The sequence below is a fragment of the Triturus cristatus genome, chromosome 10 (assembly GCF_964204655.1).
Source record: "Triturus cristatus chromosome 10, aTriCri1.1, whole genome shotgun sequence".
NCBI classification, from domain to species: Eukaryota; Metazoa; Chordata; class Amphibia; order Caudata; family Salamandridae; genus Triturus; species Triturus cristatus.
The window spans coordinates 1,230,029,938-1,230,057,717 of NC_140593.1; the positions used below are offsets into that span (position 1 = coordinate 1,230,029,938).

At 49.6% G+C, this 27,780-nt stretch overlaps 1 protein-coding gene across 2 annotated transcripts in view; it reads right to left on the reverse strand.

Annotated features, from left to right (window-relative positions):
* Positions 1-27,780, reverse strand: part of LOC146797147 (extracellular matrix protein 2-like) — a 191,183-nt gene that overhangs the window by 87,706 nt on the left and 75,697 nt on the right. For both annotated transcript variants that reach the window (XM_085629823.1, XM_085629822.1), the window contains 2 exons: positions 21,076-21,233; positions 6,505-6,644 (listed from right to left, as the gene is read on the reverse strand). In XM_085629823.1, coding sequence (XP_085485949.1) covers positions 6,505-6,644; positions 21,076-21,233 — 298 coding nt within the window. The remainder of the gene's footprint in view (positions 1-6,504; positions 6,645-21,075; positions 21,234-27,780) is intronic.

Below are 27,780 nucleotides of genomic sequence, written 5' to 3' on the forward strand. Positions count from 1 at the left end.
TGCTCTGCAAGAGTCTCATTGTACACGAGTCCTGTCATGCAAGAGTCCTGTCATGCAAGAGTCCTGTTGTGCAAGAGTCCCATCGTGCAAGAATTCTGCCATGCAAGTGTTCTGTCATGCAAGAGTCCTGTTGTGCAAGAGTCTTGTCATGCAAAAGTCCTGTCCTGCAAGAGTCCCGTCGTGCAAGAGTCCTGTCGTGCAAGAGTCCTGTCATGCAAGAGTCCCGTCGTGCAAGAGTCCTGCTGTGCAAGAGTCCTGTCATGCAAAAGTCCCGTCATGCAAGAGTCCTGTCATGCAAAAGTGCTGTCCTGCAACAGTCCCGTCGTGCAAGAGTCCTGTTGTGCAAGAGTCCTGTCATGCAAGAGTCCTGACATGCAAAAGTCCTGTCCTGCAAGAGTCCCGTCGTGCAAAAGTCCTGTTGTGCAAGAGTCCTGTCATGCAAGAGTCCTGTCATGCAAGAGTCCTGTCATGCAAAAGTCCTGTCCTGCAAGAGTCCCGTTGTGCAAGAGTCCTGTTGTGCAAGAGTCCTGTCATGCAAGAATCCTGTGGTGCTAGAGTCCCGTAGTGCAAGAGTCATGTTGCGCAATAGTCTTGTCATGCAAGAGGTGACTGAACCTGGGGCGGAGCCAAAGAGAAGAAAACAGGAAAAACAACAGGTGCTTATGTCTACTATTGACCAATCATAAGTTGCCGCCTGGTCTTCGGGTAGATCATTGAACCCGTCAGAGTTTGGGTCTAGCTGGGCAGCACAACAGTCGCTGAACTTTATGTGATCAACAGACAAAGAGCTTTAAGAAAGAGAGAGCAGCTTGTCTCCGCCCACATGCTGATTCAGTGGAGTGCAACTTTGGACAGAAGTCAGTCAATCAGCCAATCAATCAGTAGAGTTGTAGAGCGCTTATTGTCACGAGTGAGGGTATCCAGGCGCTGGTGTTCTTCATCCGAAAAGGAGTGCTACCCCATTTTGCCCTGTGAGAAAGCGTATGCTCAGCACGGAGGACGGAGTTGGTTATGGCGGCGATCACTGATCAAGGATGCAGGCCTGACCTGTTTATTATGACAAAGGCAGTAGGTGTGACTTATGTATTGTGAATAGCATGTACTAAAGGCAGGAGGCCTTTCAAGGTGCATTGTAATCACCTTGTGTTAGATCTTGTGCACCAGCATTTGTTACAGCGACTCTCACAAACACAACAGTGGGCAAAGGCCCTGGCGGTGCTAACCCTTGTGTCAAAGCCGTGGGCTGAAGATTTGCATTTTGAGAACCCTTCTTATGTAAGTTTAGGAAGTGCTGGGTATTGTTTCTCCAACAGCAACCTAGTGCATATTTGTAGTTTTTAAGCCTGGGCGCAGTGTGCGTAGCGGGGCTATGGCCTGGGCGCAGTGTGCGTAGCGGGGCTATGGCCTGGGCGCAGTGTGCGTAGCGGGGCTATGGCCTGGGCGTAGTGTGCGTAGCGGGGCTATGCGGAGTGCCACGGAGTAGGCAACAAACTCCGTGGAACACCGTGTAGCTCCGCTACGCCACCCACCTCCACCCCCTATTTAAAAATACTTATCAGTGAATTAAAACAATCCCAAAAAAAACACTTACCTCTAACCGCGCGTCCCCAGGCTGCCCTTGCTGGAAATGCGCATGCGTAGTCTTCTTCAGCTGTATCCCAATGTCGAGAAAGAGGAGGAGGGCAACCCGGGGACGCCGCGGTTAGAGGGAAGTGTGTTTTTTAATTGTTTTAATTCACTGTTAAGTCCACCCCCTCAGCCCTGAGGACTTCCACCTACCCGAGGCACCTAAAAGTATGCATGCAGGCAGGCCCGTTGGGCCCGCCCACACCCCGTGAACCGCCACTTCCCCGGGGCAAATCACAGAAGTAGTACAGGGGGCCCACGTGGCCCCCCACAGCCCTGGGGTTTTCCACCTCCCTGATGCTGAAATAAATTAATGTAGGGGTCCGTTGCAGAACCCCGGGGACCACCACCTCCCCGGGGCTCAATACTACAGTGGAGTGGGGCTGCGAGGCCCTCCTCATTGAGCAATGAATGGCCTTGGGGACCGACACCCCCAAGCACCGGCTCCTGCTACCTCCCGAGGTGTCCACCCTCGGGAGGTAGCTGTTTGCTTTTGCTTGGTCCCACCGAACAAAAGCAAACATAGCTCCGTTTTCTGCAAGCGGAAGCTGTCAAACAGCTCCCGCTTGCAGAAAGAGGAGTTTTCACCAGTTTCCCTACACACAAATATACGTGCTGGGAAACAGATAAGAATATTGCTCCCGCAAGCAGGGAGCTGCTATTTAAGACAGCTATCTGCTTGCGGCAGCAATGCCAGCTTCCACAAGAGGCGGGGAGCCAGCTGAGAGCGCGGGGGCCTTGAGGCTCCCTTGCAGTCCCATTGCACATTGGGTGCCCTGGGGGTAGGCTGGGCCCCAGGGGATGGGGTCCCGAGTGCTGAAATCTGCCCGGGGAGGGGAGCCGTGTGGCCCCTTCCTCTAATAAAAATAAAAAATAATAAAAGATCTGGGCCCAGGAGAATGGGTCCCTGGGGCCGAATCGGCCAGCGGAGGGTGAACACATGGTCCCCTCCCCCATTTATTAATGGCCAGGCCCTGGGGATGGGGATACCCTTCCCCTATTAAAAATAAAATAAATGAAATTCCGGGCCCCAGGAGATTGGGTCCCTGGGGCCAGAATTGGGCTGTGAAAGGGGGCCATGTGGCCCTCTTCCTCCAATTGTTTATGGCCAGGCCCTGGGGGATTGGGTCCCCAGGGCCAAAAACGGCCCAAGAAGGGGGGCCATGGGTCCCCTTCCCCAATTGAATTATGGTGGACCCAGGGAATGGGGTCTCTGGGGCCAAAATCGGCCTGGGGAGGGAGGCCATGTGGCCCCTCTCCCCCATTGAATTATGGCAGGCTCTGAAGATGTGGCTCCTGGGGCCAAGATTGGCCTTGCGAGGGGGGGCATGCAGCCCTCCACCCCATTCAAATGAGGCCTGGAGGCTCACACACCACTCACAGACCCACTTACCCACTCACAGACCCACACAGACAAACTCACCCACTCACAGACCCACTCAGACACTCATTCACCCACTTACAAACCCACTCAGAGACGCATGCACCCACTCATAGACCCAATCAGACATTCAGGCACTCACTCACAGTCCCACTTAGACACACGTATCCAATCACAGACCCACACAAAGACTCATACACCCACTTATAGACCCAATCAGAGACTCACTCACACACTCACAGATCCACTCAGACATTCATGCACTCACTCAGAGACCCACTTAGACACTTATGCATCCACTCACTGCCCCACTCAGAGACTCATGCACCAACTCACAGACCCACTCAGACACTCATGCACTCACTCACAGACTCACTCAGACACTTACGCACTCACTCACATACCCAGTGAGACACTTATGCAGGTACACCCAGACCCACTCAGACACTCATACACCCAGTCACAAACACACATTGAAACACTCACACACTCAGTCACACACTCACTAAGACTCTTGCACTCACTCACACACCCATTTTCAAAGGTTACATATTACAGTTAGGAAATAGATTTTGAAAAAACCTTAGAAATTCACTGAAAAAAACAAAGGTTACAGCGACATTATGGTACGGAAATAGAATTTTTAAAACACTTAGAAATTCACTGAAAAAAACCCAGAAGTTACTGGGATGTTATAGTTACGCTCACATTTCACTCCTACAAAACCAGAGAAATTCAGCCATTATATTTACTTGAGCTAACTATAACTTACACCGCTGCAATGCACTGCTTGTGACCTCACATATTACATCACTCATGACATGGTCAGTGACATCACTCATGACATCACTGATTACATCTCAAATGACATCATTGAATACATCACTGATGTCATCATCCAGTGACTGTGAGTGTTTTCTAAAATGTACTGAGTATTAAACATAAATACTAATACTAAGGTAAGTGGCTGTGACAGTACCTGTATGGATGAGTGAGTGGGTGTGCAAGTGGTGTATAGAAGAGTGAGTGGGCATGTTAGAGACTATATTCATGAGTGAGTGGGTGTGTGAGTTTTGGATGGGTGAGTGACTGGGTGTGTCAGTGAATGTATGAGTAAGTGAGTGGCTGTGTGAGTATCTATATGGGTGAGGGAGTGGGTGTGTAAGTGACTGTAATGGTGAAGGAGAGGGTGAATGAGTAGCTGTATGGGTGAGGGAGTGAGTGTGTAAGTGGCTCTAATGGTGAAGGAGAGGGTGAATGAGTAGCTGTATGGGGTGAGGGAGTGGGTGTGTAAGTGGCTGTAATGATGAAGGAGAGGGTAAATGAGTGGCTGTATGGGTTAGTGTGTGGGTGTGTTAGTGGCTGTAAATGGTGAAGCAGCACCTTTCACTGTGTGTGCATGGATATACGTTAGAACAACACCTTTCACTGTGTGTGCACGGATATATGTTAGAACTGCACCTTTCACTGTGGGTGCAAGGATATACATTAGAATTACACCTATGGCTGAGTGTGCAAAAATACATGCTAGAACTGCACCTATGGCTATGTGCATAGATCCGTTTCAACTGCACCTTTTGCTGTGTGTGCATGATATTTATTAGAACTGCACCTTTCACTTTGTGCATGGATATACGTTAGAACTGCACCTTTCGCTGGTGTGCAAAGATATACATTAGAACTGCACATTTTGCTGTGTGCATAGATATACATTAGAACTGAACATTTCGCTGTGAGTGCATAGATATACATTAGAACTGCACATTTCGCTGTGTATGCATAGATAAACGTCAGAACTGCACCTTCCTCTATGTGCATAGATATACATTAGAACTGCTCATTTCACTGTGTGTGCATGGATATACATTAGAACTGAACCTTCACTGTGTGCATCGATATATGTTAGAACTGCACATTTAGCTGTGTGTGCATAGATATACGTTAGAACTGCACATTTCTCTGTGTGTGCATAGATATACATAAGAGCTAAACCTTCGCTGTGTGTGCATAGACATATGTTAGAACTGCATCTTTCTCTATGTGCATAGATATACGTTAGTACTGCACCTTTCGCGGTGTGTGCATAGATATAAGTTAGAACTGCACATTTCGCTGTGTGTGCATAGATATAAGTTAGAACTGCACATTTCGCTGTGTGTGCATAGATATAAGTTAGAACTGCACATTTCGCTGTGTGTGTATAGATATATGTTTGAACTGCACATTTAGCTGTGTGTGCATAGATATACGTTAGAACTGCACATTTCTCTGTGTGTGCATAGATATACATAAGAGCTAAACCTTCGCTGTGTGTGCATAGACATATGTTAGAACTGCATCTTTCTCTATGTGCATAGATATACGTTAGTACTGCACCTTTCGCGGTGTGTGCATAGATATAAGTTAGAACTGCACATTTCGCTGTGTGTGCATAGATATAAGTTAGAACTGCACATTTCGCTGTGTGTGTATAGATATACATTAGAACTGCACATTTCGCTGTGTATGCATAGATAAACGTCAGAACTGCACCTTCCTCTATGTGCATAGATATACATTAGAACTGCTCATTTCACTGTGTGTGCATGGATATACATTAGAACTGAACATTCACTGTGTGCATCGATATATGTTAGAACTGCACATTTAGCTGTGTGTGCATAGATATACGTTAGAACTGCACATTTCTCTGTGTGTGCATAGATATACATTAGAGCTAAACCTTCGCTTTGTGTGCATAGACATATGTTAGAACTGCATCTTTCTCTATGTGCATAGATATACGTTAGTACTGCACCTTTCGCGGTGTGTGCATAGATATAAGTTAGAACTGCACATTTCGCTGTGTGTGCATAGATATAAGTTAGAACTGCACATTTCGCTGTGTGTGTATAGATATATGTTTGAACTGCACATTTTGCTGTGTGTGCATAGATATACGTTAGAACTGCATATTTCTCTGTGTGTGCATAGATATACGTTAGAGCGAAACCTTCACTGTGTGTGCATAGACATACGTTAGAACTGCACCTTTCTCTATGTGCATAGATATACGTTATTACTGCACCCTTCACTGTGTGTGCATAGATATAGGTTAGAACTGTACATTTTGATGTGTGTGCATAGATATACGTTAGAACTGCACATTTCGCTTTGCATGCATCTATATATGTTAGAATTGCACCTTTCACTTTGAATGCCAGCATATATGTTAAAGCTACCCCTTTCACTTTGCAGGCATCCATATACGTCAGAACTGCACCTATCGCTTTCTCTGCCTACATAAACATTAGAAACCTCACTTTTCTCTTTGGCTAACTACATATACATTGAAATTCCCCTTTCGTTTTGCCAAAATACATATCCATGAGGACTTCACCTTTAGCTGTGCATACATACATTAGCAATGCCCATTAGATTTCCGTACATACATATACATTAGAAATTCCCATTAGGCTTCCATGCATAAACATGCGGAGGACCGGAAGTGGACTCACGGCAGGTCGATCCAGGCGCGCGGGGCGAGCCGGTCCTCCTGCAGCCGGTTGTGGCTCAGCACCAGCACGGACAGGTTCATCGTCTTGTTCAGGAGGCCCTCGGAGACCTGTTCGATGCGGTTACTGTCCAGGTGCAGCTCCTGCAGGTACAAGGGAGGCAGGGAGTGACTGCAGGGCACACAGGACGTTCCTTTTCCACACACCATAGCAGGGAAATGCTGCAGTGGAATGCACCTAACCCCGGGCGCAGCATTCACCGTGCCATGTAGGTGAGCAGGAAGTGCGGGGCGACCACACGTGCTGCAGTAGAATGCATCTACCCCTGGGCGCAGCATTCCTCGTGCCATGTGAGTGGCAAAGAAGTGCGGGGTGACAACACCTGCTGCATGTTCCCTTGCTATGTTGAGCTCTGTGAATGTCTAGTAAATCCCGGCCCGGATTTAGGTATTTCTTCTTGGATCGACAAACTTCACCCTGCTTTTGTGGTAATACGAGGAAAATGTAGGGCTCCTGACACTGGTGAGACATTTCAGAAAAGCTCCTGTTTCTTACAGCCTGAACGGAACAAAGTTATCTTGATAATCAAGGGACAGTCTCATCAATCTTTCATTATCTTTAAACATGTATGTACCAATAAGGTACAATGCAGTCAGTCTATGAGTTTTGCACTGGGGGGAGGGGTGCATAGCAGTAGAATGTATCTAACCCTGGGCGCAGCATTCACTGCATCATGTAGGTGAGCAGGAAGTGTGGAACGCAACATGAACTGCAGTCAGAATGTATATACCCATGGGCGCAGCATTCTTTGTGTCATGCAGGTGACAAAGAAGTGCAGGGAGACAACATGCACTGAAGTAAACATGTATCAATCACAGGGTGCAGCATTCACTGTGTCTTGTAGGTGAGCAGGAACTGGAGGAAACAACATGCACTGCTGTAAGAATGTATCTATTACAGAGCGCAGCATTTACTGTGTCATGTAGATGAGCAGGAAGCGAAGGGTGACAACACGCGCTGCAGTAGAATGTATCTAACCCTGGGCGCAGCATTTACCTTGTCATGTCGGTGAGCAGGAAGTGCCGGAAGACAACACGCGCTGCAGTAAGAATGTATCTAACCCCAGGCACAGCATTCACCGTGTCATGTCGGTGAGCAGGAAGTACCGGAAGACAACACGCGCTGCGGTAGAATGTATCTAACCCTGGGCGTAGCATTCACCATGTCATGTCAGTGAGCAGGAAGTGCTAAAAGACAACACGCGCTGCGGTAGAATGTATCTAACCCTGGGCGCAGCATTCACCGTGTCAAGTCGGTGAGCAGGAAGTGCCGGACGACAACACGCGCTGCGGTAGAATGTATCTAACCCTGGGCGTAGCATTCACCATGTCATGTCGGTGAGCAGGAAGTGCCAAAAGACAACACGCGCTGCGGTAGAATGTATATATCCCTGGGCGCAGCATTCACTGTGTCATGTCTGTGAGCAGGAAGTGCCGAAAGACAACACGCGCTGCAGTAGGAATGTATCTAACCCTGGGCGCAGCATTCACCGTGTCATGCCGGTGAGCAGGAAGTGACGGAAGACAACACGCGCTGCGGTAGAATGTATCTAACCCTGGGCGCAGCATTCACCGTGTCATGTCGGTGAGCAGGAAGTGCCGGAAGACAACGCGCACTGCAGTAAGAATGTTTCTAACCCTGGGCGCAGCATTCACCGTGTCATGTCGGTGAGCAGGAATTGCCGGAAGACAACACGCGCTGCAGTAAGAATGTATCTAACCCTGGGCGCAGCATTCACCGTGTCATGTCGGTGAGCAGGAAGTGCTGGAAGACAACACGCGCTGCAGTAAGAATGTATCTAACCCTGGGTGCAGCATTAACTGTGTCAAGTCGGTGAGCAGGAAGTGCCGGAAGACAACACGCGCTGCGGTAGAATGTATCTAACCCTGGGAGCCGCATTCACCGTGTCATGTCGGTGAGCAGGAAGTGCCGGAAGACAACACGCGCTGCAGTAGAATGTATCTAACCTTGGCGCAGCATTCACTGTGTCATGTCGGTGAGCAGGAAGTGCCGGAAGACAACATGTGCTGCAGTAAGAATGTATCTAACCCTGGGCACAGCATTCACCATGTCATGTCGGTGAGCAGGAAGTGCTGGAAGACAAAACGCGCTGCAGTAAAAATGTATCTAATCCCAGGCACAGCATTCACCGTGTCATGTCGGTGAGCAGGAAGTGCCGGAAGACAACACGCGCTGCGGTAGAATGTATCTAACCCTGGGCGTAGCATTCACCATGTCATGTCGGTGAGCAGGAAGTGCCAAAAGACAACACGCGCTGCGGTAGAATGTATCTAACCCTGGGCGCAGCATTCACCGTGTCAAGTCGGTGAGCAGGAAGTGCCGGAAGACAACACGCGCTACACTAAGAATGTATCTAACCCTGGGCGCAGCATTCACCGTGTCATGTCGGTGAGCAGGAAGTGCCGGAAGACAACACGCGCTGCGGTAGAATGTATCTAACCCTGGGCATAGCATTCACCATGTCATGTCGGTGAGCAGGAAGTGCCGGAAGACAACACGCGCTGCGGTAGAATGTATCTAACCCTGGGAGCCGCATTCACCATGTCATGTCGGTGAGCAGGAAGTGCCGGAAGACAACACGCGCTGCAGTAGAATGTATCTAACCTTGGCGCAGCATTCACCGTGTCATGTCGGTGAGCAGGAAGTGCCGGAAGACAACACGTGCTGCAGTAAGAATGTATCTAACCCTGGGCACAGCATTCACCATGTCATGTCGGTGAGCAGGAAGTGCTGGAAGACAAAACGCGCTGCGGTAGAATGTATCTAACCCTGGGCGTAGCATTCACCATGTCATGTCGGAGAGCAGGAAGTGCCAAAAGACAACACGCGCTGCGGTAGAATGTATCTAACCCTGGACGCAGCATTCACCGTGTCAAGTCGGTGAGCAGGAAGTGCCAGAAGACAACACGCGCTGCACTAAGAATGTATCTAACCCTGGGCGCAGCATTCACCGTGTCATGTCGGTGAGCAGGAAGTGCCGGAAGACAACACGCGCTGCGGTAGAATGTATCTAACCCTGGGCATAGCATTCACCATGTCATGTCGGTGAGCAGGAAGTGCCAAAAGACAACACGCGCTGCGGTAGAATGTATCTATCCCTGGGCGCAGCATTCACTGTGTCATGTCTGTGAGCAGGAAGTGCCGAAAGACAACACGCGCTGCAGTAGGAATGTATCTAACCCTGGGCGCAGCATTCACCGTGTCATGTCGGTGAGCAGGAAGTGCCGGAAGACAACACGCGCTGCAGTAGAATGTATCTATCCCTGGGTGCAGCATTCACCGTGTCATGTCGGTGAGCAGGAAGTGCCGGGAGACAACAAGCGCTGCAGTAAGAATGTATCTAACCCTGGGCGCAGCATTCACCGTGTCATGTCGGTGAGCAGGAAGTGCCGGGAGACAACACGCGCTGCAGTAGAATGTATCTATCCCTGGGTGCAGCATTCACTGTGTCATGTCAGTGAGCAGGAAGTGCCGGAAGACAACACGCGCTGCAGTAGAATGTATCTATCCCTGGGTGCAGCATTCACTGTGTCGTGTCAGTGAGCAGGAAGTGCCGGAAGACAACACGCACTGCAGTAGGAATGTATCTAACCCTGGGCGCAGCATTCACCGTGTCATGTCGGTGAGCAGGAAGTGCCGGAAGACAACACGCGCTGCAGTAGAATGTATCTATCCCTGGGTGCAGCATTCACCGTGTCATGTCGGTGAGCAGGAAGTGCCGGGAGACAACAAGCGCTGCAGTAAGAATGTATCTAACCCTGGGCGCAGCATTCACCGTGTCATGTCAGTGAGCAGGAAGTGCCGGGAGACAACACGCGCTGCAGTAGAATGTATCTATCCCTGGGTGCAGCATTCACTGTGTCATGTCTGTGAGCAGGAAGTGCCGGAAGACAACACGCGCTGTAGTAAGAATGTATCTATCCCTGGGTGCAGCATTCACCATGTCATGTCGGTGAGCAGGAAATGCCGGAAGACAAAACGCGCTGCAGTAAGAATGTATCTAATCCCAGGCACAGCATTCACCGTTTCATGTCGGTGAGCAGGAAGTGCCGGAAGACAACACGCGCTGCGGTAGAATGTATCTAACCCTGGGCGTAGCATTCACCATGTCATGTCGGAGAGCAGGAAGTGCCAAAAGACAACACGCGCTGCGGTAGAATGTATCTAACCCTGGACGCAGCATTCACCGTGTCAAGTCGGTGAGCAGGAAGTGCCAGAAGACAACACGCGCTGCACTAAGAATGTATCTAACCCTGGGCGCAGCATTCACCGTGTCATGTCGGTGAGCAGGAAGTGCCGGAAGACAACACGCGCTGCGGTAGAATGTATCTAACCCTGGGCATAGCATTCACCATGTCATGTCGGTGAGCAGGAAGTGCCAAAAGACAACACGCGCTGCGGTAGAATGTATCTATCCCTGGGCGCAGCATTCACTGTGTCATGTCTGTGAGCAGGAAGTGCCGAAAGACAACACGTGCTGCAGTAAGAATGTATCTAACCCTGGGCGCAGCATTCACCGTGTCATGTCGGTGAGCAGGAAGTGCCGGGAGACAACACGCGCTGCAGTAGAATGTATCTATCCCTGGGTGCAGCATTCACTGTGTCATGTCAGTGAGCAGGAAGTGCCGGAAGACAACACGCGCTGCAGTAGAATGTATCTATCCCTGGGTGCAGCATTCACTGTGTCGTGTCAGTGAGCAGGAAGTGCCGGAAGACAACACGCACTGCAGTAGGAATGTATCTAACCCTGGGCGCAGCATTCACCGTGTCATGTCGGTGAGCAGGAAGTGCCGGAAGACAACACGCGCTGCAGTAGAATGTATCTATCCCTGGGTGCAGCATTCACCGTGTCATGTCGGTGAGCAGGAAGTGCCGGGAGACAACAAGCGCTGCAGTAAGAATGTATCTAACCCTGGGCGCAGCATTCACCGTGTCATGTCAGTGAGCAGGAAGTGCCGGGAGACAACACGCGCTGCAGTAGAATGTATCTATCCCTGGGTGCAGCATTCACTGTGTCATGTCTGTGAGCAGGAAGTGCCGGAAGACAACACGCGCTGTAGTAAGAATGTATCTATCCCTGGGTGCAGCATTCACCATGTCATGTCGGTGAGCAGGAAATGCCGGAAGACAAAACGCGCTGCAGTAAGAATGTATCTAATCCCAGGCACAGCATTCACCGTTTCATGTCGGTGAGCAGGAAGTGCCGGAAGACAACACGCGCTGCGGTAGAATGTATCTAACCCTGGGCGTAGCATTCACCATGTCATGTCGGAGAGCAGGAAGTGCCAAAAGACAACACGCGCTGCGGTAGAATGTATCTAACCCTGGACGCAGCATTCACCGTGTCAAGTCGGTGAGCAGGAAGTGCCAGAAGACAACACGCGCTGCACTAAGAATGTATCTAACCCTGGGCGCAGCATTCACCGTGTCATGTCGGTGAGCAGGAAGTGCCGGAAGACAACACGCGCTGCGGTAGAATGTATCTAACCCTGGGCATAGCATTCACCATGTCATGTCGGTGAGCAGGAAGTGCCAAAAGACAACACGCGCTGCGGTAGAATGTATCTATCCCTGGGCGCAGCATTCACTGTGTCATGTCTGTGAGCAGGAAGTGCCGAAAGACAACACGTGCTGCAGTAAGAATGTATCTAACCCTGGGCGCAGCATTCACCGTGTCATGTCGGTGAGCAGGAAGTGCCGGGAGACAACACGCGCTGCAGTAGAATGTATCTATCCCTGGGTGCAGCATTCACTGTGTCATGTCAGTGAGCAGGAAGTGCCGGAAGACAACACGCGCTGCAGTAGAATGTATCTATCCCTGGGTGCAGCATTCACTGTGTCGTGTCAGTGAGCAGGAAGTGCCGGAAGACAACACGCGCTGCAGTAGAATGTATCTATCCCTGGGTGCAGCATTCACCGTGTCATGTCGGTGAGCAGGAAGTGCCGGGAGACAACAAGCGCTGCAGTAAGAATGTATCTAACCCTGGGCGCAGCATTCACCGTGTCATGTCGGTGAGCAGGAAGTGCCGGGAGACAACACGCGCTGCAGTAGAATGTATCTATCCCTGGGTGCAGCATTCACTGTGTCATGTCTGTGAGCAGGAAGTGCCGGAAGACAACACGCGCTGTAGTAAGAATGTATCTATCCCTGGGTGCAGCATTCACCATGTCATGTCGGTGAGCAGGAAATGCCGGAAGACAACACGCGCTGTAGTAAGAATGTATCTAACCCTGGGCGTAGCATTCACCATGTCATGTCGGAGAGCAGGAAGTGCCAAAAGACAACACGCGCTGCAGAAGAATGTATCTAACCCTGGGCGCAGCATTCACCGTGTCATGTTGGTGAGCAGGAAGTGCCGGAAGACAACATGTGCTGCAGTAAGAATGTGTCTAACCCTTGGCGCAGCATTCACCGTGTCATGTCGGTGAGCAGGAAGTGCCGGGAGACAACACGCGCTGCACTAAGAATGTATCTATCCCTGGGCGCAGCATTCACCGTGTCATGTCGGTGAGCAGGAAGTGCCGGCAGACAACAAGCGCTGCGGTAGAATGTAGCTATCCCTGGGCGCAGTATTCACCGTGTCATGTCTTGCAGTAGAATCCATCTATCCCTGGGCGCAGCATTCACTGTGTCATGTCGGTGAGCAGGAAGTGCCGGAAGACAACATGCGCTGTAGTAAAAATGTGTCTAACCCTGGGCGCAGCATTCACCGTGTCATGTCGGTGAGCAGGAAGTGCCGGCAGACAACAAGCGCTGCAGTAGAATGTAGCTATCCCTGGGCGCAGGATTCACTGTGTCATGTCTTGCAGTAGAATGCATCTATCCCTGGGCGCAGTATTCACTGTGTCATGTCGGTGAGCAGGAAGTGCCGGAAGACAACATGCGCTGTAGTAAGAATGTATCTAACCCTGGGCGCAGCATTCACCGTGTCATGTCGGTGAGCAGGAAGTGCGGGGAAACAACACGCGCTGCAGTAAAAATGTATCTAACCCTGAGCGCAGCATTCACTGCATCATGTAGGTAAGCTGGATGTGCTGGATAGACAACACGCGCTGCTGTAAGAACATGGACAGTAATGCCCACAAAACTCACAATTCGTGGGGCGGCCCCCTGCACTCTTACACATCGAGACACGTGACTGTGGAAACAGGAGGTAAGAGACAGCAATAGCCTTTCTTTCAAATAACTTCTTTGAGCCAAGATTGACTTTATCAGTCTGTTTGTGGCTCAAATACCTTTTCTAGCTCGGGTGAAGGCTGACACTTAATACCATTCGCTTTTTAAATAAGCATTGGCAAAGTGAAAAAGTCAAGTTTTGTCAAACTGGTGCAATGGTTATTTTTTTGCAAATGATAGCCACAATCATTAAAAAAAACAGTAGGCACGTTACCTCCTGAGTGTGGCTGCTGCATTTTTGCAACAATAATTTCAAATTACAAATAACAATTGAAGAAGCTTCTTTTACCAGTGATGGTTTCAGGAGCCGCCTCTCAGAGGTGCCGTATATTTTTATCGTTATTATTTGTGAAGGAGACAAGAATAAGTCACCATCTGATCGGATTTCAAACTTTGCAACAAGATTAAATTAAATCCCCATTTAAACTTGGCACAGACTGTAGGCCAAACAAACAGCTGGTATTCTACATCAATATAGAAATCAAATAAAAAAGACGCTTTCCACCACCTTTCATTGAAAAGAATTATTTTTCATGGACCAACGGATGGCGCCGCTGACCAAAAGCCCCTCTTACATATATGTACAGTGTGTCTGTTTTCTTTAATGGTCTGGCGAGACAGCTGGGGCTGGCTGGAAGGCGAGACCGTAGTATAAATGAAGCAGCAGGCCAGACCGTCCCGACCCCGAGGACGGACGGGGGCGCGGGGTGTGTGAGGTGCAGAGAGGCCCCAGCAGCGCCCCCTGGCCTGGCAGCGCCTCGGGGTCCCATGGCCGCCTCTTGGCGCGCCCTTCCCACAACAGAGCCACGCTCGAGACGTAAGAAGGTGGCGAGGCTCAAAATATCGCAGACGGGAAGACAATTCCCCAGCGAAGGAGTGAGAGCAGCGTCCAAAGAAAACAGGCGAAGCATCGGCCTTCGGTGGGACGAGCGCCCGCGCATTTTTGGAGAGCCCCGCGCGTGCTTGTGGTGCGGCACTCGTCGTGTCTGGGAGGTTGGGGTTTTTGTTCATGTCCGAGAAGAGGGGGCAGAAGAACAGAGACTTGGAAATTATACTCACATTTGTCATTTATCTCACAGTTTGTGAAATGCGCAATTGCAAAGTGCCACACACAAGACAGGCAGCTTTAAGGAGCGCGCCACTTGGGCATCACTTCGGAGTGTTGTGCCCGTGCCAACAGGTCTCGGGTACAAAACGCTCAGCAACTGCCGTCGTCACTCAGAAGCTCACGCACTCAGCCTCTGACCTGCCCAGTAACTCACTCGCTCAACACCTTGATCGCTCAGTCCCTCAATTACACACTCAGACACTCAGGGGCCTATTCACAAGGACTTATCTCCCATTTATCTCGACCTTAACGCAACAAAAGTGGAGATAGATTTAACACCCCATTCACAAGCCGGTGCAAACTGCACACATCACCAGTATTCCCGCGAAAACTGCTCCAAAATCTAACACCACGGCAGACACCGCCAACTAACTCTAATGAGATGCAGAGTAGGCGTTCCCGTGCAAAAACACACGAAAAAACAACAACACCACTTTCACAGCAAACGGACAGAACTGCGAAGCGAACCAAAAACAGGCGATAAGCCGCGGTGGCCTCAGGTATTTAGCACCTGCCTCAAGCAGGTGTAAAGACGAACGCCTACCTGCAGTAGGCAATGGAGCCCCGCACACAGCCACACTCGAAGAACACACAATGCCATGGAGCTACTCATCATGCAGCTCGGAGACCCAACAGGGCCACAACACCTACCGCACCAACCCCAGGACTGCCATCACCCCCAAGTCCCGGACCCGCCCCCCCCCGACCACCACAGAGGCAGCGTAGAGTAAGACCTACCGAAAACGCACCACTCTCATAGCCCTAACGTCCGCGGAAGTCATTGCCCACTACAGGCTCAAACGGACAACCATTCTCCACATCATGACCCACATCGCCCACAGGCTGACGGTCCCAACACAGCGGAGAACCAACATCCCACCTCAGACAAAGCTTGGGTGCTAATTGAGTAGGTTAACAGTGTCTCAAGGACTCTTGGATGCTATATTGAGATGGTTAGTGGTGTCTCATGGACCCTTGGGTGCTAGGTTGAGAAGGTTAGCGGTGCCTCATGTACGCTTGGGTGCTAAGCAGTGTCTCAAGGACTCTTGGGTGCTAGGTTAGGAATGTTAGCAGTGGCTCAAAGACTCTTGGGTGCTAGGTTGGGAATGTTAGCAGTGTCTCAAGGACTCTTGGGTGCTAGGTTGGGAATGTTAGCAGTGTCTCAAGGACTCTTGGGTGCTAGGTTGGGAATGTTAGCAGTATCTCAAGGACTCTTGGGTGCTAGGTTGGGAATGTTAGCAGTGGCTCAAGGACTCTTGGGTGCTAGGTTGGGAATTTTAGCAGTGGCTCAAGGACTCTTGGGTGCTAGGTTGGGAATGTTAGCAGTATCTCAAGGACTCTTGGGTGCTAGGTTGGGAATGTTAGCAGTGGCTCAAGGACTCTTGAGTGCTAGGTTGGGAATGTTAGCAGTATCTCAAGGACTCTTGGGTGCTAGGTTGGGAATGTTAGCAGTGGCTCAAGGACTCTTGGGTGCTAGGTTGGGAATGTTAGCAGTATCTCAAGGACTCTTGGGTGCTAGGTTGAGAAGGTTAACAGTGTCTCAAGGACTCGTGGATGCTATATTGAGATGGTTAGTGGTGTCTCATGGACCCTTGGGTGCTAGGTTGAGAAGGTTAGCGGTTCCTCATGTACCCTTGGGTGCTAAGCAGTGTCTCAAGGACTCTTGGGTGCTAGGTTGAGAAGGTTAACATTGTCTCAAAGTCTCTTGGGGGCTAGGTTCAGAAGGTCAGCATTGTTTCAAGTACTATTGGGTGCTAGGTTAGGAAGGCTAGCGGTGCCTCAGGGACTGTAGGTTGCTAGGCTAGAAGAGGTTAAACATGTCTCAAGAACTCTTGGGTTCTAGGTTGAGAAGGTTAACAGTATCTCAGGGACTGTAAGTTGCTCGGCTACAGAAAGTTAAACACGTCTCAAGGACTCTTGTGTGCTAGGTTAGGAAAGGTTAAATGTTCTGGGGGACTCTTAGATGCAGGCTAGAAAGATTGAAGGTTACTGGAGAACTATCAGGTTCAAGGCTGGAGAAAGTTAAACATGTCTCAAGGACTCTTAGGGTCTAGGTTGAGAAGGTGAGTGGTGTCTCAAGGACTCTAGGGTGCTAGGTTTAGAAGGTTAACAGTGTGTCAAAGACTCTAGGGTGGTAGGTTGAGAAGGTTAATGGTGACGTATGGACCCTTGGGTGCTAGATTAGGAAAGGTTAAAGGTTCTGGGGGACTCTTGGATGGAGGCTAGAAAGACTGAAGGTTTCAGACAGACTATCGGGTACAAGATGATGATGATGAGACTTGTAGAGCAAACGAATGCCCGGGGCGTCTTGGCACTGAAAGTGTACAAGGAATGGAGGTACCCACTATTTCCAGAATAATCGCGTTTTAAGGGATTTCCTAAATGCCAAAAGAGAAGGCATGGATTTCAATTCTGCTGGAAGACTGTTTCAGTTCTCAGGAGTGCATCTAACAAAACTCCTGCCTCGCCCAAGGAGTGTTTAATGGAGGGGATGGCTAGGTTGTTTGCTGAGCTAGACACAGAGCTCTGCTGGATACATAGCGTTTAAAGTTGTTTTCCAGGGATTCTGGACCCTGACCATGCAGTGCTTTAAACGCAGCACAGTGAGCCTTAAAAACAATTGGCTGTTTGATGAGAAGCCAGTGTAGCCTGCTTCCCGCTTGAGTGGCGGAGTGAGATCTGGGCACATTCATAAGCATCCTTGCTGCCAAATTTTGCAGAGCCTGGAGTGTATTTAAAACTCTTTTTCTGTCTGCTCTGTTAGAGGCGGTTGCAATAGTCTAGTCTGGAAAGTATAAGAGCAGTCACGACCATTTTTAAAAGGGCTGGGGAATTGAATGTAGCAATTTTCTTTATGATATTCGGCATGTAATAGGACGCAGAGGTAAATGAACAGACTTGATCTTTAAAAGTCCGTTTTTCATCAACTACAACGCTTAGATTTGTTTACCTATTTGAGGGGCAGAGGGAGCAGTCCTAGCCCCTGAGGCCACCAAGACAGGGACCCAAAGGAGATATTGTTGCCAAAACGAATAACGTCAGTCTTAAAGGAGCTCAAGTTAAGGCAATTTCCACCCATCCACTTGCCAACACTCTCATGCAGGACCGAAAGGACTCCCTCAATTCTTGCTACTGTTAGAGAGCGGCGCCACTATCTGGGTGTCGTCAGCGTAGGGTACTAATGACAGGCTCTAGGTCTTAATCAGCATAGCCAGGGGGGGTAACACAAGAGTTAAGAAGGGTCGGGCTCAAGGATGAGCCCTGAGGGAGCCCACGAGGCACTTGAAAAGGTTCAGAGGTAAACTCCTTAAGGGAGCCTGCCTGGATAAGATCAGGTAGAAAGGAGCGCAGCAGAGCCGAGGCCGCATCCTTAATTCCAATCCTCTGAAAATGGTCAGTCGGTAATGTGTGATTGACTGTATCGAATGCCGAGGCCAGATCGAGCACAATAAGGGCTGGGCTACTGCTCCTATCTAATGGTTTCCTCTGTGGCCACAATAAGTGCTGTCTTGGTGCTGTGGCTGCCTCTAAATCCAAATTGGGTCTTGTCTAGCAGCTGGATGTCATCAATGAAGGAGGTGAGTTGGGAATTCATGGCCTTCTCTACCAGCTTAGCCGGGAAAGGAATCCGGGAGATAGGCGGAAAGCTGTAGGGTCTCTGGATTTAGGCTGTTTTTTTCAACAGAGGAAGAACGGATGCCTCCTTCTGTTCTTTGGGGAGATACCAGAAATGAACATGGCATTAAAGATCTCGGTCAAGGGGTGGGCAATCACATCACGCGCTTGCTAGACAGTGGAATGGCGGGCAAGGATCCAGGGGGAATCTGGTTTTAGTTGACAGAATGGCCTGTTTCACTTGTTCCACTGTAAGATGACAGAATTCAGGAAAAGAGGATTTTCCAGAGGAAGCAGATGTATGGCCTCCCTCCCCGGACCTAAAGATTTGTTTCCCGCAAATCTGTTGAAGACATCCCCCACTTTCTTCTGGGAGAATGTGGCAAGTGAGTTGTAGAAAGCCTGGCTACAGGCCACAAGGCTAGAAAAGGTTAAATATGTCCCAGGGCCTCTTAGGTACTAGGTTAGGGAATGGGGAATGTGTCTGCTGGGACTGTCAGGTACTACGTCACTGAAGGTTGTTGAGTGTGGCCCTGAGGTGGTAGATTTTGAAAGTGGATTGTGTCTGAGGGACTCTAGGGTGGCAGGGCAAGTGGAAGTACCTCTGGTGCTCTCTGGTGCTAGGTTACTGCAGGTGGAAGCAGTGGCGGAACAAAACTTTAGGTGCCCCCCCTGCTAAGTACATAGAGGGGCCCCCACACTCCGGACCCAGTCAGGAACTCTCAGCCACGGCTTGTGCACAGTGCCGGAGGGGGTCCCCTGGAGCTTGGGGCACCCGCAAAATAGGAGCTGTAGAGGCTAATGTTACGCCACCGTGTGGAAGCCCCCTACGGTGCTCCCTGGTGGTATGATAGTGCCGGCGAAAGGCACCTGTGGGGCTCCCTGGTGCTATGATAGTGCCGGTGAAAGGCACCTGCAGGGCTCTCTGGTGCTATGATAGTGCTGGTGAAAGGCACCTGTGGGGCTCTCTGGTGCTATGATAGTGCCGGTGAAAGGCACCTGCGGGGCTCCCTGGTGCTATGATAGTGCCGGTGAAAGGCACCAGTGGGGCTTTCTGGTGCTATGATAGTGCCGGTGAAAGGCACCTGTGGGGCTCTCTAGTGCTGTGATAGTGCCGGTGAAAGGCACCTGTGGGGCTCCCTGGTGCTATGATAGTGCCGGTGAAAGGCACCTGTGGGGCTCCCTGGTGCTATGATAGTGCAGGTGAAAGGCACCTGTGGGGCTCTCTGGTGCTATGATAGTGACGGTGAAAGGCACCTGTGGGGCTCTCTGGTGCTATGATAGTGACGGTGAAAGGCACCTGTGGGGCTCTCTGGTGCTATGATAGTGCCGGTGAAAGGCACCTGTGGGGATCTCTGGTGCTATGATAGTGCCGGTGAAAGGCACCTGTGGGGCTCTCTGGTGTTATGATAGTGCCGGTGAAAGGCACCTGTGGGGCTCTCTGGTGCTATGATAGTGCAGGTGAAAGGCACCTGTGGGGCTCTCTGGTGCTGTGATAGTGCCGGTGAAAGGCACCTGTGGGGCTCTCTGGTCTCTCTGGTGCTGTGATAGTGCCGGTGTAAGGCACCTGTGGGGCTCTCTGGTGCTATGATAGTGCCGGTGAAAGGCACCTGTGGGGCTCTCTAGTGCTATGATAGTGCCGGTGAAAGGCACCTGTGGGGCTCTCTGGTGCTATGATAGTGCAGGTGAAAGGCACCTGTGGGGCTCTCTGGTGCTGTGATAGTGCCGGTGAAAGGCACCTGTGGGGCTCTCTGGTGCTGTGATAGTGCTGGTGAAAGGCACCAGTGGGGCTTTCTGGTGCTATGATAGTGCCGGTGAAAGGCACCTGCGGGGCTCTCTGGTGCTATGATAGTGCCAGTGAAAGGCACCTGTGGGGCTCTCTGGTGCTATGATAGTGCAGGTGAAAGGCACATGTGGGGCTCTCTGGTGCTGTGATAGTGCCGGTGAAAGGCACCTGTGGTGCTCCCTGGTGCTAAGATAGTGACGGTGAAAGGCACCTGTGGGGCTCTCTGGTGCTGTGATAGTGCCGGTGAAAGGCACCTGTGGTGCTCCCTGGTGCTAAGATAGTGCAGGTGAAAGGCACATGTGGGGCTCTCTGGTGCTGTGATAGTGCCGGTGAAAGGCACCTGTGGTGCTCCCTGGTGCTAAGATAGTGCCGGTGAAAGGCACCTGTGGTGCTCCCTGGTGCTAAGATAGTGCCGGTGAAAGGCACCTGTGGGGCTCTTTGGTGCTATGATAGTGCAGGTGAAAGGCACATGTGGGGCTCTCTGGTACTGTGATAGTGCCGGTGAAAGGCACATGTGGGGCTCTCTGGTGCTGTGATAGTGCCGGTGAAAGGCACCTGTGGTGCTCCCTGGTGCTAAGATAGTGCCGGTGAAAGGCACCTGCGGGGCTCTCTGGTGCTATGATAGTGCCGGTTAGTGTTTGTGGAAGGTAACTTGGGGGTTCTCTGTGCTAGATTAGTGCAAGTGAAATATACTGGACAGAGGGTGCTGCAAAGTCCCCCCCCACCCGCACCCAAACCCAGAGCAGACAAGGGGCTCTCACGCACATGGTGATGGTGGGTTGCACACTCTGTCGCAGCCCTGCTCACCTGTAAGGATGTAGGCAGACCCGAGGGCACTGCCCGGAAGCGGTTCCGGTCCAGCCGCAGGTAGATGAGGCTCCGCAAAGGTTTGAAGGTCAGAGGGTACACGTTGCCGTCATGGAAGTCATTGCCCTCCAGCTCCAGGGTCAGCAGTTTGTAGAGTCCTGAAGTGAGAGCAGTGTTAGTGGGAGAGACCCTTTAATCTGTGAGCACTGAGCATGCGCTGCACACTGGCCCCCGTCAGTTCTTCACCAATATGAATGTTATTGCTCTAGTACTTTGGACTTTTATAAGACTAAGTACTCAATAAACACAGTTATGCAAAGGTATCTCTATGAAAATATGAATATCTTATCAGAGAGCCTGCTCTGCAGGTTATTTACTTTAAAAAAATATTATCACAGGACTTCTGGTCATTTTTAGGTTCAGCCTCCCGGACAGCACGTGGTTTCTGGTTGCAAAAGACGTATTGAGGGCTTACCAAGAACATGTAGGGCCTTGCCGCGTGCTCTTTGCTTACCATTGGTTGCCTTTACTGCTACTCTTATGTGCTTGCTTTCTATTGGATGACTTTACTTGTTTCAACCATTCCATCTTGTGCTTGCCCCTACCATGGAACATTGCCTCTTTACCATATTTTTGATTGGCTGGTTTCCATGCTTCCTCTGCTTGCTTTTAGGGAAAGTGTTTTCTTTCCTTTTTTTAAGCACTCCATGAGAGTGCATGTGTTTACCAGCTATCTTCCTTGCGTGATTTTCATCCGTCCTTAAACGTTTCTCTCATTCACTCATATGCTTCCCTCCACCCACTGTGCACTTGTGTTGCTTGTGTTGCTCTCTCTCGCCCATGTCACTCTTTTCTCACACACTTCAAGTTACGGTCATTCATCTTTGTTCTCTCCCTTCTGTTGCTTCTTCACCCACTTGCCTTGTTGCTTCACCCCCCTTCCGCTGTGTTTCTTTACCTCCACCCCATCCCCAACTCGCCCCCACAAGCTGCTTATCTGTAAAATTGCTCACAGCACTTTCATGCAACATTTTTAAATAGTGCTTTCACACTACATTTTAAAATTTACTAACCCATCTCGGATAAATAAAAAAACCTATGTCCTTTTGTAGAAGTGCTGAACACATGTGTACACCTACAAAATGGTGTGGAAGCTACGTCATCGCCAGGATGGGCAGAACTTGTGGAGTTTCACTCCAAGGAATTCCATGGAGTTACATAAAAACTCAGCGAGATTCCGTGGAGTTCCGCCAATGCGCAGAAAATATGCAGCTGGTAGTACGTACAGTGCTGAAAAATCAGCGCAATTTGCACCATGCGTTGTGCAAGAGTGCGCGGTCACTCAAGTTGGTTTTGCTGCTTCTCTAGTAGCAGCAGCAAAATCTACTCGAACAGCAGTCCTGTGACCGCGACCAATCGTAACCGACCGTGTAGAAAATTGGACTTGGGGATGCCAAATCTCACTCACCATCTCAGTTTCTGGAGTCCCGTGGGCAAAAAATACTTCCACAAGGCGGTTGGCAGAATTTGACCAGAGCTTTGCATTAAAGAGTAATGGGGAGTGACCAAAATTCTGTCAATTCCTGCTCTCCCTAGTCATGGCTTCTTTGTTTTTATTTTTTTGCCATGATGCACAACAGCCTCAATGCTAAACAGCATGAAAAAAAAATATTGTCAAAGTCAATAAGTCTTGTTGGTTTTGCCAGTGCTTGTTGAGGTTTAAAGCACCCGAGTAGGTGATGAATAATTGTTGCTTCTGCTTACATTCATTAGTCCTCTACGCGTGCAGCCTAGAGCGTCCCATTGCTTCTATCTCATTTGAGACTTCAATGCATGTGAAGTTGTGAATAATGTTGACAGCGGCGCTGACTGAGCCTGGGCAGAGTTCGCGGATTTCTGCTATGGAGAACTCTGGGTAGTGATCAAAGAACTCCACAGCGCGGAATTCCAAAAGCGGTGGTGTGAGCTAGGTCATGCCTCTTTGCGTTGATTTTCAGCGCCGGGTGTTTGCCCTGTGCTGTGAAATCAACATGAATGACACCAAGCACAGCGCAAGAGGGCGCTGCTTCTCACGACCAATCAAGCAGAAGGTTTCTCAACACGAGCGGTTGCTACCACCCTCGACCGCCCGCACTGAGAAATGCAGCCGCCCGCATTGAGAAATTTCACCAGATATGGATTTTCCTCGCTCGCCAACTTGACGCCGGGGAGCGTGAGGGAGGAAAAAAACTCTGCGGCTCCATGCGGAGCGGAATTTTTCAGAACTCTGCGGAGTGCGGAAAACTATGCGAACGGAGTGGAGTTCACAGGCTTAGCGCTGACGGATTTAATTACATTCTGACACTGTCAATTCAATAACATAAGATTACTGAAATAATGCCGATGTTGTACCTCAAAAGGGCGCAGCTAGAGTTCTAACTGCAGTAAAGTGAATCTAAGTAGAAAGTGAATGAACGGGGCAGCTGAACCGTGGGAGACTTGGGCCCCCCTGAGAGGGCTGGGGTGCTCTTGGGGTATAGAGCCCTGAGTTTCAGTTGACTTACCACCTGTGGACATTGCGATTTGTGACTTCACAAGCTGATTTTAAAGACAAAGTGAAAGAACACGTAATTAGTTTAGTACACCTCAGAAACAGGCCGGTTCTATGTTAGTCTGGGTAACACAAAGGTTTCCTGAAGTAAAAAAACCTGCAGACAGGGACATCTTAAGAATTTTGGGGGCCCTGGGCCAGACATATTTTGGGGGCCCCTGTTCAGAACAGCTTTGAATTTATGATCCAATTTGAGCCCCTGTTTCCTACACAGTTTCCGCTTCCTCAGCTGCGTTAGCGATCCTGTTTGCATCATAGGCATTAGCCAATATATTCCCGATCTAAATGGACGCGCGCAGCTGACAGCGGTAGGATTTAGTGTTTCCTGCCCTGCTCGTAGGTTTTTTTAATACTTTTTAAAATGTATATGTGTGGCTGAATTACTCTGTGCTTTTTAACAATTTCTCCTACCTACGAGCACTTGCACTTTACTTGATTCTGCTTGCCTACACCTCCTCAGCTGCTTCGATTCGTATTTCTCGCTTTTCCTCCAGCCCTGGTCCGCCGCGGCTGATACGCCGATTGTGCGGAGGGCTGTGGCTACTCTAAGGCTCTTCACTTCCACCCACGTAGTTTGCACTTCCTCAGCTGCGTTAGCGATCCAGTTTGCATCATAGGCATTAGTCGATATATTCCTGATGCAAAAGGATGCGCGCAGTGGGCGCGCCGCTGGCACGTCGAAGGCGCACCAAAGGCAAGCCCGTCTGCGCCTGGAGGCGTCCGACGCCGGCCATGCTGCCCAGTTTCCCTCCGGTGAGTTTCTTCCACTATATTACAATAGGGAAACACTGCTTAGTCTTAGGCGGCTACCATTATGTCAGTGTACAGCGGCTGATCCGAGCTTGGAGGTAGACTTTCGATGTAATAAGTGCAACTGGTCTCTCCTCCAGCCAAGGAAACCCACACCCAAGATACTCCCATGCAACAATAAGTGTAAAAACAATAAGAAAACAAAGGACTTAAAGGCCACCCTTTTAAATTGTCACTCTATGCAAAAGCATGAACCACACATTTATGGTCTACTTTTAAACGAACAGCCTGATCTTTTATTCCTCACTGAGACCTGGCTGTCTGAAGCCTCCAACCCTACTATCACCTCGGCCATCCCTACGGGTTATAAAATCCTTAGGAGGGACCGACCGAGTGGGAAGGGGGGCGGTGTCGCCATAATTTACAATCAAATACTAGACTGCTCTCCCATCCCAATGGAAAACATCGAGGGCGCAGAGTCCTTAGACTTCCACTGTACCTTCTTCCCCATCATAGCATAGCTGGTTTTCTAATTTACAGACCTCCCAGTGCAATTGGAAATTTTATTACTACGCTTAATACAGCCACCACCTCCCTGACCTTAAAATACAACTGCCTTATTCTGGGAGATTTCAATATACGTATGGACAATGGAAAAGACCCTCAAACAATTTCCTTGTTGGAGACGCTGCAGGCCTGCAACACATTTCCATCTATTTATTCGGCCACCCATGAGAAGGGCCATACCCTAGCCAAATCTTTCACAACTTTGACATATAAGTAAGCCTACCTCTTCCCATTATCTGGTCTGACCACCTCCTATTAAAATTTGTCATTCCCAACTCTGCCACAGCCCCTCCGGCTAACGCAGGGAAGAGGGTCCCTAATTACAGGACGTTCCATAAAATATCCATCCCGATGTTAGTAGACGCCCTCGGTTGTTCCTCACTGGAGCGGTCTGTCTGCCCCGACTCGGACGCCCTCTCAATAGATTCATGGCTCCGAGCTAACATTGATGCACCTGTACCAGTTGTTTCCTGCTCCTTAAAGAGTTCGCCCCCACCAGCTCCATGGTTTAACGATTCCCTCAGATCTAGCAAAAGAAATTGTAGAAAATTGGAACGTAAATGGCATAAATCCTATCTACCTTGGACAGGAAGGTGTATAAAGACAACTTAAAAGCTCATTACAATCTTGTGAAGGCAGCCAAGAAAAACTTCTTTCAAACCAAGATAGAAAATGCCCAAAATAAGAGTAAGGTAATCTTTAGCATAGTTAAATCCTTTAACGCCCTGAAAGCTGGCACAAAGGAAGGGCCATGCACGCAAGAATGGTCTAAGCAAATAGCTCAATTCTTCCACAAAAAGATCCCTGTGATCGAACAAGCCTTCACTCACATCTCAGAGGAAGAACTGACCTTCTACCTTAGTTCTAATAGTAAATTTCACCTCTTGGATCCTCCATCTTTACTAGCTTTCCCAGAGTTTCAGCTTGAAGAGTCACTGACCCTTCTCCAAAGCATTAAGTCTGGCTCTCCTACCAACCCATGTCCAGCGAATATCCTGAACCTATTAGCTTCCACCATAAACCCCACTGTAAAAAAGCTCTTTAATGCTTCCGTCTCCTCAGGCAACATGCTGAAATTATGGAAGAATGCTAAGCTTCTTCCACTGATAAAAAAGGCTAACGCCAAACCGACGGACCCTACCAACTACCGGGCAATCTCCCTTCTTCTGGCCCTCTCCAAAGTATTAGAGAAGCATGTAAACAAGGCCCTCCAAAAACACATTGAAGATGGGAAGCTCCTTCATGTGTCCCATTCCGGTTTTAGGGCTAACTACAGTACGGAGTCCGCTCTGCTGGAACTGACTGAACATCTCAAGGGTAAGCTGGACCAGGGAGGCAAGGCTGTTCAGATACTGTTCGATCTGTCGGCGGCCTTCAATACGGTCCCAATTGAGAGGCTCCTGGAGAGACTTGCTAACATCCAGGAGCCTTAACATGGATGTCATCCTTCTTGGCAAATGAATCTCAGGACATCTGGCTCCCCCTTTCTCATCCCCGGTTCCAGCCATGATGTCCCTCAGGGCTCCATTCTCAGTCCTACCCTTTTTAATATATATCTATCCCCCTTGCATTTCTGGTAGAGGAAGAGGGCGCCAAAATTGTTTCCTATGCTGATGACACTCAGCTGATTTTTACGTGTGAAAACTTTGACAGGGCAATGATTAGGTCTTGCCTCACAAAGGTTTTTAACTGGCTTAAGATCAATCAGCTGAAGTGCAATCCTGACAAAAGTGAAGTTGCTGTCTTTGGTAATCCAGAAACGCCTGACTGGAGCTCTTGGTGGCCAAAAGATCTGCCACCCCACCCGCGGAAAAGGAGAAAGTAAAAAACTTAGGAATTGTCATAGAAAAGACAATCTCCATGCGCTTTCAAATCCAAAATCTAACTGGCGCTTGCTTTGGCATACTCCGGATGCTAAAAATATTCCTGCCACTGTTACCGCTTGAGAGCAGAAAGATCGCGATGCAGGCTCTGGTGACATCAAAGCTTGACTATGTCAACAGCTTGTACCTCGGTCTTCCCAAATCCCTTATCCAGCGCCTACAAGTGGTACAAAACGCAGCGGCCAGAGCCATCCCGAGACCTAAACCCAGATCTAGTGTGACCCCTATTCTCAAGTCTCTACACTGGCTCCACATAAAGGAACGGATCGACTTCAAAGCGAGGACCATCTTCTTTAAAGCTTTCCACGGCTTATGAGCTGGCTACCTAAATAAGCGAGTTAATCGCTATACAACTGCTAGACCCCTAAGATCTTCAAATGTCAACCTAGCCCTTGTGCCTCAAAAATGCTGTGCCCGCACTGGAGGCAGATCCCTCAGCTTTCTAGGCGCAAAATTGTGGAATAGCCTCCCTGAGTCACTGAGACTAACCACAGACGATCAAAAATTTAAAAGCTGTGGCTAATATAACTGGGCATTCAACAGGCTCCCAACCCAGAATTTCAAATATATTCAGCCCCGCAATTAAGGAAAGACAGCAGAACGGCCCTTATAATGAAACTGCATCAATCACAATGGATCAACAAGGATTACAAAATAGGACCATAACTGCTGTAAATGAGGTTTTAGTCCCGGTAGAACATCTAGAACAAGAAAATATGTGGAAAGTGAAAGGCAGCACTTCAGTAGAACTATCGAATATAAACCGAGCTACGAAGGGGTACGCTTCAGCAGAAGTTTCCGATGGCTCTGAATCGGAGATCTATGAGACAGGAATATCAATCTCCAGTGAATTCAGCAAATCCAGTGAAGAGACTGATCTTGGCGAGAATCCCAGACAGGAGGAACTGGACAAAA